The sequence below is a fragment of the Cydia pomonella genome, chromosome 6, assembly GCF_033807575.1.
Source record: "Cydia pomonella isolate Wapato2018A chromosome 6, ilCydPomo1, whole genome shotgun sequence".
In the NCBI taxonomy this organism is placed as follows: Eukaryota; Metazoa; Arthropoda; class Insecta; order Lepidoptera; family Tortricidae; genus Cydia; species Cydia pomonella.
Genome location: NC_084708.1, coordinates 19,793,203 through 19,806,540, shown reverse-complemented (window position 1 = coordinate 19,806,540; position 13,338 = coordinate 19,793,203). Strand labels below are relative to the sequence as shown.

General features: G+C 36.0%; 1 protein-coding gene across 1 annotated transcript in view; it reads right to left on the bottom strand.

The window, feature by feature from the left end:
• LOC133519226 (atrial natriuretic peptide-converting enzyme) overlaps positions 1–13,338 on the bottom strand; it is a 186,848-nt gene that overhangs the window by 120,108 nt on the left and 53,402 nt on the right. The window contains exons 4-5 of the mRNA XM_061853215.1: positions 2,950–3,157; positions 1,602–2,249 (exon numbers count right to left, since the gene is read on the bottom strand). Coding sequence (XP_061709199.1) covers positions 1,602–2,249; positions 2,950–3,157 — 856 coding nt within the window. The remainder of the gene's footprint in view (positions 1–1,601; positions 2,250–2,949; positions 3,158–13,338) is intronic.

Here is a 13,338-nt window from a genome sequence, read left to right as displayed (position 1 = left end):
ACGTTAATTAAAATTGACCATTAACCATTACAAATTGAACAGTAAACCGTAACGGACGGTTATACTCGTAGTTTGCGGTTCAATTTGTAATGGTTATTAGTCAATTCTAATTAACGTTCGGCCAACACTGGATATATTAACGGTCCAAATTTTATTAATTTTATTTAACTAAGTACTGAAGCGTTCCATTACAATAACTATAGCTTATATTTATAAGTAAAATATCTGTGACTTACGAACGAAAGGACAGCGGCAGAGAAAATATAGATTACTTTAAATATAGATTACGTTCTAATAAGTATGTAAGCGCAAAAGTGAGGGACATAGTGACAAGTGATAAAAATGGAACCATGCTGCCAGCACAGATTCGGAAATATGTCATCATCATGCAATAGAAATTTAGCAGCGCATTATTCCAGCAGCAATCGACATACCTAATAGATACTTAGTTAAATGCCATTCAATCTGCCAAACGCAGTTTGATTAAAGCTCTGAAACCAATTAACAGAAGCAAAGGATATTTCCATTGCCCGGTGTAAAATAGACAGATGTGAGAATTGCCATTATAATTAAACTCCATCGCAAACCGCATACCGGTTATCACCGTTAATACAGTTCTATGTAAACAAAAGACTGAAGCATTGCATTGTGACAATTCTATTAGTGCATTCAATAGAGGCATTTCCGGGACTTCCCGGGACTTGCCGGGACGGACGGTGTTCAATCAAGATGTACCAAACCTAATTAGAATTCAACATTCGCTTACTACATATATTCAAACTTAACCATGTGTTATATGGTGGAATAGTGTTATTTGAGGTGTTTACACATCCAAATATAATAGGTATCTGATGCAATAAATACTAATATCCAGACAATCTTAGAAAGGAATATCGGCTAAGAGCATGTCGGGCCATGCTCAGTGTAGGGTTCCGTAGTTACCATTCTGTCCGAATAGGCTAAACGGGGGCTATTAGTAAGTATCATGTAAGTACATTACAAAGGGAGTACCATCGCAGCGCTTTGTACGTCTTTTTACTGAGAAGAGAAGCTTTTTGCAATAATTCAAAAATGGCAAGACCGATCATGTTCGCTAAAGTTTTCTTTGAAAGTATTTATTAAGCTTTTGTTTTACGATCTTTTTCATATTTTTTGGACGCAAGGTTCATAAGTTAGATTAGAGGGAGGCAAATTATTTTTCTTTCGGAGCGATTATTTCCGAAAATATTTACTTTATTACAAAATGCTTTGCAAAGATACCACACACTATTGGGAAAAGTGTTTTTTTTTTCCAAAAAAGATAATTATGGAGGTACCCTAAAAAAAGTTTCTTTTTTGTGATTTTACCGTTCGATTGCTATATTTGCTATGCGTAAATTATATATTCATGCCAAATTGCAGCACTAGCTAAAGCCGCGGACGGACAGATAGACGGACATGGCGAAACTATAAGTGTTCCTAGTTGACTACGGAACCCTAAAAAAGGAAGTGACGAAAGCCAAGGAAGACAGACATAGTGAGGCAGACATCAAGATGATATGTTAAACGTTATATTAAATGAATGCATTTTTACATGACTGATAAGGTTTTAATGTACTTACCCGGTGTTGTAGAGACATGTTGCTCCCGTTTTGGAAGCGAACAATAGTCTGCAGCGACGCAGGAGTCGACATACTCTTGGTTATAGACGAGTTGCCCGCCTCTTTCTCCTGTTGTTCTTTCAATATCAAACCTCTTGCTATCTTAGCATTTAAGCTTTTGTTTACATGCTGGTGAGGCAGCAAAGGAGCTTCCATTGTCTTCGTTGTATAAGATGGTGACGAAGTTTGGCTGAACGAGTCCGAGGACACATTTGAGTCTTGTCTGACACTTATATTCGATCCTGAACTAGGAGATCTTTTCATAGTCTGGTTTTGCGTAGGAATCGGTACCGGTGCTGGTGTATACGGTGTGTCCGGTAGACTTTTTAATGGTCTTTTAGGGACTTGTGGCTGTGGGTTGCGATTGCAATCGAGTCGCGGTTGAGGCGAAACTGATGCGGTTCGCTTGTTGCCGTTTGGATCTGTGGCCGGACTAGTGGGTGCAGGTCTAGGTGGAGTAGGGGGCGGCAGGCGTCGCGGGGGCTGTGGGGACGAGCGGCGCGGCGGCGCGGGAGGTGGGACCGGCAGAGGCGCCGGGGGCGCCGAGCGCTGGGGCACCGGCGGTGGCGGGACTGCCACAGGTTGAATAATTTGTGGTGGTGGTTGCAACTGCAGACAAAGAAAAGTAACATATATTACCGTTTTTGATAAGCTTTTTTCAAAAACACTTACAAAATAGGCAATGAAGGCTTTGACGCAATCGAAAAAAATAAGTTTTTAACATGTTTTTTTACAAAGAAGCAAACTTTCAGTGCGTCTTTAATTTTTTTTTTACTTAAAACTTCGTCATGTAAAAAGTAATTTAACAGGCCTCCTTAGTGATTTATGGCATATTTATATGGCATAAGTGTGTCAAACAGATTCTATTCCTTAACTCTACCTTCCATATGTCAAACATTTGCTTTCATACAGGCCAATGCGAACGTACAAAGACATCAGAATAAATCCGTTCCTAGAATTAATAACTATTACCCCACAGTCAAACTCAATGTTGAGTTTTGCGGGGCTACGATTATTTCTAAGAATATCACTGTGTTTTAATAAATTAAAAACATAAAAATTAAGTTGTTGTGCGTTTCGCTCGTACTTGTTCATCGAGTCGAGTCGCACAATAACTAAATGACATTATTTTGATGTCAGTGTCTTTACCGATCCGATCAGACTGGATGCATGCAGGTTGTTTTGTTACGAGTATTAGGTATAAGGGACCACCCACACTCGCATCCCCCAAGCGTCAACGTCTAGTCAGTCCTATGTGTGCTCGTCGCATCGACGGTCGTCATAGCGCCGACACTAATATGTACGATACCTTGAGTACAGGCCGGGATGGCGCAAGCCGCGACGGAGGGCAGTAGGGCAGCGCATCAGACGGGCAGTAGACGAAGCCCGAAGGCCGCGGAGGCTGCGCCGGCGCGCACGCGGCCGTGGAGTGCCGCCGCGGTGCGCCGGCGCTCGGCCGCAGCAGCTCCAGCAGCTTCTCGCCAGGTGTCGCGGCTAGGCTGCCGGCGCGCCCGCATCTGTCACATAAAAATTAGACTAGTAGTTGGCCCCGAACTGAAAATTCGCGATCGTCACGAAATTGCAATTTAAAAAGTCTTTTGACCACAGAATTGTATGGAGTGGATTCATAGACTATTAAAATTTCGATGCGATTGAATAAAAAATGATGATAGGTATTTAAGAGGGGTGCCGTTTTTTTTGCAATTTTGACTATATGTATTTATGTTAAGAGACCTTTCAGATCCTTGGGTATTCGTTTTTTATTGTGGTTGGGACAAAAATGAAGAAATTCAATATGGCAGCCAGTTTTTACAATTTTGATAATAATAATCACCAGGTGGGCAGTTCGTTCACCAGACTTAGTTCCATACATGGTGGGTCATTAATTATATTAAATAGTCAGTTAAAATTTAAGGAACGTAAGGACATTGTATCCATGTCTGTTGAGCGGACTATAGAACTAAGTGCAGTAGAATTGGAGCAATTTATTGTTGTCTGTGCGTATAGGCCGCCTTTAAGTAATTTTGAAATATTTGAAAGCATAATGGAATCCGTCCTACTTAAAATATCACCTTCTAGTAAGAAATTACTTATATGCGGCGACTATAATGTAAATATTTTGGAAAATTCAACAGTAAGTTGTAGATTGTTGAATCTTTTCAAATCATGTAATCTCAACCACATGTTTATGGAGCCTACTAGAGTGACTGCCACTAGTGCCACCTGTATAGATAATATTTTCACTGATATTTTTCCTACCGCTAAAAATGTAATCAGCAAGTTAGAATCAGACCACTTAGGCCAATTAATGGTGTTTGAGGCTGTAAGGAAAAATACCTTGCGAAAACAAATAACTTTTGTACCAGTAACCTCTGACCGCGTGGAACGAATGAAACAAAGTTTAATTCAGGCGCTACCCTTTCTGTCTTCCAACATGAGTCCTAATGATATGTATAATTCATTCTTTCACACTTTTATGGAAAATTATAATGCGATATTTACTACAAAATCGGTCATGGTTAGTGATGCATCAGTTTTTAGTGAGTGGGCTACTGCAGAGTTACATCAACGAAGACGTGCATTGTATGCCTTGTATGAGGAACGGCGGTTCAATACGAGTGATGAATTTAAGGAATATGTTAAACAATATTCGAAGAAGTTTAAAATAGATTGCCATATCGCTAAGCGTAATTATATAAGTCAAACAATAAAAACTAGCTCTGATATAATTAAAACAACGTGGAAAGTAATTCATGTGGAGACTGGTAGATCAAAGCAAAGGATGAAAGATCTTAAACTAAAAATTGATGACAAAATCGTAGATTCCAGTTTAGATGTAGCAACAGAATTTGAAAAATTCTTCACCGAGGTACCAGCTTCCACAACTAAGAACTTAAATTCATCACCCTCGTCTGCCGTTACACTGTTAGAAGAGAATGTCCCAGAATGTACTAGAAACCTTAATTTTGAACATGTGAGTGCCTCAGATATATTAAAGGCGTTTAAATCAATTAATGTAAAAAAAACTAGTGACCTTTGGGGAGTCTCCGTTCATACTGTCAAATCCTTAATAGAAGTTGTAGCGCCTGACCTGGTAGTTATATTTAATAACAGTGTTGACTGCGGTGAGTTTCCTGATCTAATGAAACATAGTAAAGTCACTCCTTTATTTAAATCAGGTAGCACATCCGACCCCACTAACTTTAGACCGATATCAGTGTTACCAACATTCAGCAAAATTTTTGAAAAAATAGTTTTGAGTCAGTTATTGAAACATTTTAACATTAATAATCTAATGCACAACAAACAATTTGGTTTTACACGGGGTCGCTCAACAACCGACGCTGGTGTTGAGCTAATTAAACAGATCTTCGATGCCTGGGAGGAGTCACAGGATGCTTTAGGTATCTTCTGTGACTTATCTAAGGCCTTCGATTGCGTCTGTCATGAAACATTGATCAGGAAACTGCACTATTATGGAGTAACAGGCTCGGCACTGAATTTAATAAAGTCTTACTTACACGGTAGAATACAAAGGGTTGATGTGAGTGGACAGCGATCACCGGGGTCATTGGTCTCTATGGGTGTACCGCAGGGATCAATATTGGGGCCGTTCCTGTTCCTTATCTACATTAATGACCTGCCTTACCTAGTAAAGACCCACCATGACATAGTATTGTTTGCAGACGATACTTCACTTATTTTCAAAGTCAAACGACAGCAACAAGCTTGCAGTGATGTAAACAATGCTATTTCTAAAGTAGTAAATTGGTTTAATGTTAATAATTTATTGTTAAATGAGAAAAAGACTAAGTGCATTAAGTTTGTTACAAGTCACATAAGGAATGAGCAAACAGGTGTCATTGTCAAGGATGAGGAATTGGAACTAGTAGATAGCACAGTTTTTCTTGGTATAACTTTAGATTCTAAACTACAATGGGGTCCCCATATTGCTAATCTCTCGAATAGACTGAGTTCTGCAGCTTTTGCAGTGAGCAAGATCCGTCAGTTAACAGACGTGAAAACAGCTCGATTAGTTTACTTTAGTTACTTTCATAGCATTATGTCATATGGTATTTTACTATGGGGTAGTGCTTCAGAGATAAATACCATTTTTGTTCTGCAGAAGAGGGCTATTCGTGCAATATATAAAATGTACCATAGAGACACACTTAGAGATAAGTTTAAGGACATTAACATAATGACAGTACACTGTCAATATATTTATGAGAATATTCTGTATGTACATAAAAACATTGCCAGTTTTAAGAAAAACTGTGAAATACATAATATTAATACTAGAAATAAGCATAAGCTCGCAGTGCCCTTCACTAGGCTCCATAAAATTAAGAAATCATTCATGGGTAATTGTGTAAGATTTTACAATAAACTTCCTAATATTATAACTGAATTGTCTGTTAGTAAATTTAAAAATTATGTAAAACGTAAGCTTATCTCTAAAGCCTATTATAGCACACAAGACTACATGAATGATGAAACACCGTGGGATTAAGTGTGATTGTAAAGAATGAATTATTTATTGTTATGTTATTAATGATGAAATTGATAATTCAATGTATATATATACCGTATTTTTTGACATTTAGATTTTATTCTAGAAAGGTTCTAGACTAGTATTTTTATACAATTTTGATGTATGACGATCTTTTTATGAAATTCTTATTATTAAGTTTACCATATCTATAATAGTTCAATGTTTTTTTTAGAACAATAATAACTGCATCAATAAATTGCTCTGATATTTAGATTAAGATGATATTTGTAAAATTTGACGATTTAAAAGTGCTTGTTGCTAGGCCTATTTGAATAAAGAATATTTTGATTTGATTTGATTTGACTATGGATTCATATAAAGGGACCTTTCGTGGCCTCAGATATCAATCCTCATCATAATCAGTCCCAAAATGAAGAAATTCAAGATGGCGATCTTTGTTTGGAATTTTGATTACGGTTCCATACTTATTAAAGGACCTTTCGGATCCTCTGATATAAATTTTCATCACTGTCAGTACAAAAAAGGAGAAATTCAAGATGACGATCGTTTGTGCCAATTATTATTAAAGATTCATATTAAGCGGCTTTCATAATTTATTGAATAAACAAACAAGTTACTTACAGTCTAGAATTTAATACAAGACCCATCGTAGGCAAAGCCTCGAGGAGGTTTGTGTGCCGAAGGGGAGTTCAAAGAAAACAACAATATATTCATATCTTATATCCAATAAAAAATCATAGTAGGATTCTTTGTAGAAGTAGCTTGTGTCGTTAGATTTTAATAAGTGTATTTTAATAACTTTTTTATGGTTACCATTTAAATACTTTACACTAACATCTGGCAAATCATTGATATTTTAGGTAATATATATGTTTACAGCCTAGTGCCATATATGTTATTACCTATATATTTGGGTTTACAATATTTGTTTTCTTTCTGTGGACTTCTTAGTTTTGTACATGTTTTGTTTACTTTTAGCTTAGTAACATGGTGGATATTCTTCAGTTAGTATGGCTAGTTTACACGTATTTGAATAGTTGTATAATATAAGTATCAGGACATGTATGTAGTAGTCGTTTTTATTAAGTATCTTTAGAACAGATAATGCCACTTGGCGTTATACCCGTTGTCTGTTAAGACACCTTCATTATCGTTTAATAAGATTAGTTCAAAACTTTCCCATTTGACGCTCATTTAGCTGCATCCTAAATTCTGAGCCTTGATTCCGCTTGTATACCTTATCTGAAGATACGGAATAGGGCTGTTATTTGAATTTATATAAAAAAATGTCTTTTCGAACTATAAAAAAATCTACTTCACATCTATAGAAGGTGAAAAATTGAGTTCTAACCCTTGTTGAGTCGACGGCAAAGGAGTCTTAAGGCCTTGTAGGTTCAGTTCTTCTCTCACTCTCACTGAGCGCGAGCGTGAACGAGCAGGCTGTGCGTGCCATACATAGAATTTTAATATTTGAAAGTTTTAACAAAAAAAAAACTTCATACGCGTGGATTTGTATGTTGGTGGTTATATACATGAGCATAGAACATTATGCAGCAAAAGGTAGCAGTAGGGGAGGTTAATCGCTTGTTAATAATTATATAACGCATGAGATTTTGTCTGACACAACCTACGAAGTGAATAAAAGTGAAAAAAATTGTTCTCGATATAATATCCCTTATAAGAATTTCAAGTCCACTATTCCAATCTAATACAAATTTTAAACGCTTTTTTCACCAATTTGGGGGATTAATACTTTCAATGAACGCCATTTTGAAAGCCTACCTATAGCTTAAAAGAAAACTCGTACCACATATAAACTTCTATCCCCTTTTTAACCCCCTTGGAGGTTGAATTTCCAAGAACGTAAATATAACTATTTTTAATCTTACATTATGTTTTTCTATGATGTTTTAAAGCATTTGTAATGGATTCAAACGTTCAACCCATATTTAACCATTTTAGGAGAAGAATTTTTAAAAACGCTGAAATCATTTTTGTTTTTTCTAATAATATGCCCATACAAAGTTTAAAGTCCTGCACTCAAAAAAATGTTTCACCTCCATATAAACATTCAACCCCTTTTTCACTACCTTAGGGAATGAATTTTTTAAAACGCTTAAAATTGTTTTCTTCTCATTCAATGAAGTACCAATTTACGAAGTTTCAAGTTCCTAGCTTAAGTTAAATTTTAAACCTCTTACAAATTATCAACCCCTTTTTAACCCATTTCGGGGATGAATGTTTAAAAACGCTAAAATAACTTTTCTTGTTTTCTTGTATTGTGTTATTTTTGTGTTGTTTGTGATACAAGGATTCAAGTCCCGCAAAATGTTTGATCTCCATACAAACTTTCTACCCCTTTTTCACCACATTGAAAAATGAATTTTCAAAAACGTGAAATTAGATTTCTTCTTTTTTAATCAAATATCTGTTTACGAAGTTTCAAGTTCCTAGGTTAAACTAAATTTTTAACCCCTCACAAACTGTCAACCTCTATTTAACACTTTTAGGGGATGAATGTTTAAAAACGCTGAAATTATTTTTCTTTTATTTTAATTATATGCCTACGTACAAAGTTTCAAATCCCGGACTCAAAAAAATATTTGATCTCCATACAATCTTTCAACCCCTTTTCGCCACCTTAGGGGATGAATTTTCAAAAACGCTGAAATTAGAATTTCTTTTTTTTTAAATAAAATACCTTTTTATAAAGTATCAAGTTCCTAGCTTAAAATAAAACTTGAACCCCATTCAAACTTTCATCCCCTTTTTAACCCCCTTAGGGGACGAATTTGTCAAAATTGCTTCTTAGCTCTTGTACACTTTATAAATGCAACCTAGTGTGTAAATTTCAACTTTCTACCATTTGTAGTTTCGGCTTTTGCATTAGTCTTATAATATTATTAGAAGATATTTGTAATCTTATAATCTATTCACACATTTTTAATTTTGTAGCTCAAAAAAATTACTTTTAGGGATTGCATTCTCAAAAGTCTGGATCACGTGTGGCTGTAAATCAGCGTGTGTGTTACAACCGCTCAATTTCAAAATCTATGCTATATTCGTAATTAGCGTTCCCCACCAGGGGCCATAGTTCACGTCGGCTAAGTTATATTTTAATTTTGATCCCATTTTTGTAATTACCGTCCCACAAAACCATGGAAACGATACCCATATTGATATTTTGAGATTTCAACCCCATTGCACCCCCACCAGGGGGATGATTGTTCACTTCGGCTACGTTATATTTTAACTTCGATGCCATTTTTGTAATTAGCGTCTCAAAATACTATGAAAATGATACCCATATTGATATTTTGAAATATCAACCCTATTGGGGACTTTTCCCCCTCTTAGGGGTTGAATTTTCAAAAACACGAGTTTACTCATTTATCTTTAGGAATACTACTGTGAAATTTGCAATAAAATAGTCTAACTAATCTTGTTTCCCCAAACAAATTTGGACCTCCATTTCACCCCTTTAGAGGATGAATTTTGAAAAATCCTTTCTTAGTGGATCCCTAGACTTTATAAGGAACCTACTTGCCAAATTTGGACTTTCTAGTCCCAGCGGTTTGGGCTGTGCGTTGATTTAAGTCAGTCAGTCAGGTCTTTCACGTTTATATATTATATAGATGATAAACGTTCTCGCTTGTAAACATTTGATGGGCTGTTCAATGAAATCTAATTGATAAAGTAAAACAAAATTACGTTCTAAGCAAACTTAAAGTAAACCATAAGTTTTTTCGTTATTAATAAAGTTGAAAACTCCGTTTTGCAGAGTTCTTGTTATAATAAAATATTCTACGTAGGTAATTAAGTTTTGCGGTCGAGGATTCTGAAACTTAACAAACCTAGCTATCTACCAATTAAGTTTTGCAGAATTTATATGTATCGGAATTGTACAATTAGCATCAAAAGTAGCGGATCAAACAAGGTTTCAAAAGTATCTTCCATTCTGTAACAGCTTAACAAAAGTTGACGGTTCTATATCAGAACAATTAAGACTGTAAAAGATGTACTTTTGAAGGTGACTTTTAGAGATTTATCTATATTTGGAAAAGTTATCCGGGATATCAGATACTTTTGAAGTGTTGTTTCATCCGCTACTATTGATGCTGACTGTACTTACGTACTTTAAGTTTTATTTAAAATATCAGCCCCTGATTCTCGGCGAGTACAACCAGCCTCGAAAATCGTTGGACTCAAAAGTTTATATTTTTGATTTTGTATATTTAACCGATTTGTGAAAAAATATTCATATCGCAAATTTACGACTCATTAATTAGTAAAAAGTTTACTATTCAATTCTTAAAAACAAGCCAAATTAACAAAAACAAAAGCGTTAGCTGAAAAGTCAAGTACTCGTAACAAATAGGATTTTCACTTCGGTACGGCTTTAGACTAATCTGCGAGTGCTGCACGCTGACAGCCAGCGACGGAAGCGCCCAGGCTTCCGATATTAACCGAAACCTGCCGAATGCTGCCAACATTCACTAGTCGGATTAATTCAGTTCAGATAATATATTGACTAGAACAGGCGCCGTAATCAAGCCTATTCAGATAAAATAAGAGATTCGTGAACAGTTTTTTGCGGAGCTCTAAAAACGGATTCGAGATATCATTACAAAACCAGATAACAACAGTTTGTTTTCCAAGAAAATTTCCAAGCGACTACACAAAAATCACGCAGCAGAAAACAATGGGATAGTTTTGCCATAAAATATATCACTTTGTGCGTGCCCTTGCCCAATTGTTGCTACGTGACGTGTGCTGTTATCGAATTGAGGGATTCGATTCGGTTGCATCATTGCACGACAAACTTTTCATGCGTTCTATTTATTTATTTTTAATTCATTACATCTCACAGTATAACCGTAATCCAAAACACTGTGAAACCAATAGACAATTCCTTACACAAAGTACTCATAATTAATATATCACACAAGAAGGCCGTTCATTCATCGTCACGCAGAACCTCAAGCATTCACCACATACGTCCAACCATCTACTCGCAAACACATCACAGTTTGGTGCTGATTCGACGAGCGAGTATATCAGGTGCAAGGCTTGCCACAAGCGGTGATTTTTGGCGGAACACAATTCCTTCTGGTGGCCATTCTATAAAACAATGAAAACTCTTAACAATCGTTCAATGATCCACACGTTTCTACCCACGCAAAGATTCTATAATTAGAGTTACAAGTTATCCGACAATGTTAAGGTTGAACGCTTTTGTACTAATTTGTAATTGTAACACAATTGAATGACCAAAACGGTGGAAACAAAACAATATGATTCAGTGTGGCGACACGAAGTTAAATTTTGAATGAGTATTCATACATTTATTACGTATGGGCTTGAATGTATGTGAATTCTTATATAAGCAATAGGTGTCATTAATAACTCGATAAAGTTAGGCATAATAATAGGCATTGTAATTTAGTTCAGAAAAAAATAATTATTTATCTTCACTAGTTCATCATACATTTACAATATCTGAATATAGCAAGCACAAGCAAGCTTAGCGCAAGAATGATGAATAATTGAACACAAATAACATCTGGTTTTAAAGATTTTTAAATCAGATATGCCGTTGCCGTTAACTGTATTTCATTGAAAAGCTGACCATGGTTCCTAGATACGTTTTGCGTGTAATGAATGTACTTAATCATAATTAATATTTAGGTACCTTTTAAAAACAACAGGCAACGCAACGTTACCATTTTGTATCTGGCAATTTTTGATTAGTCCATAAGAGTGTCCCACTGTTGGGCAAAGGCCTCCCCTCTTTCCCGCCATTTGGTCCTATCCAATACTACACACTCCCGCCAGTCTAAAAAATGCACTTGTATCAAGGCCATCTCCGTATTGGTCTTCTTCCGCACCGAGATCCATCCTGTGGGATCCAGTTTGTAATATAGAAACTGAATCTAGGAAATAAGTATCTTTTTAGGGTTACGTACCACAAAAGGAAAAAAATGGAAACCTTATAAGATCACTTTGTTGTCCGTCCGTCCTTCCGTCCCTCTGTCTGTCAAGAAGTCGGCCGATTATGCCGCAAAAAAGGTATATTTCGAGAGTGGTCAAGAGGATCAAAGCTTATGGGGTAGGTACTTTCCGTTGACCTAAGTAGAACTATGAAATTTGGCAAATAATATCTTCCTATACTACAAGTACAGGGTTATCCCTGTAAATTTATAGTTTTCAGATTTATTTCTGAAAACTATTTCATCTTTTTTTTCTTGTTTTTGGACCCATGGTTTGATGGGCCAAAAGTTAAAGGGGGACACGACACTTATTTGGTCTTTCAGTGCAATTATTTCCGAAAATTATATTGTGTCTGTTTTTTGTGATACCTATATGTGTGTTTCTGTGTGTATATTTATGCGTTTTTGTGTGATTATTGTAGCCTGCTTTCGAACACGCTTCGTAATAACTCTTCTGCTTCAGTATAGTTTAATGATTCTTGTTTTTCAATTGAAAATTTCTCGAGTTGTTTATATTAAGAGTTTTGTTTTGTTACAAGTTTCGAGAGGTTTCGTAAAGGATAAACTGCCTTGTTGACTGCTTTGCAAATTCGATCTGCTTATTTAAGTCCTTTGATTACCTTCTATTATTAGTATACAGAACTACGAGTCTATTACACCCTCTGTCTAATGGTTACAGCGTTTATCCTGGAGTAACAAAAGGCGATCGAAGGCATCTCTTCACATGAACGCAACGTGAATAACTAGCTGTTAGTGGTGACTTCATTCGTGCCGTCATGTCGGTGATTAGTTGTGTAATGAATGGCCAGCCGAATCCAATTGGCTGCTAATGTACCACAGGCCATATCGACATACGAGCTTCACTATCAATTAAGTCTTTTTGCTTCTGAGCAGTGGTCTGTGTGCGTCGCTTTGCTCATCAATGACTAGCCAGATTTGATTAGTATTCGATTAGACTATTAGCTATGTAGTTTACAGGAAAACAATTGATTATCCTAATTATTGGGAGCTTTAAGTAGACGGATGAATTAAAAATAAACCGCAAAGTTGTTAATTTTATTAGACAAAAGAAAAGCCGCAAAGTATCCTATTAAATTTATGAATGATGAAAATAAGATTTAAAAAAAATCCCTGTTTGAACGAAACATGGAAATTTTATTACATGTTTTTACTCATCTGACGAAATTGATTT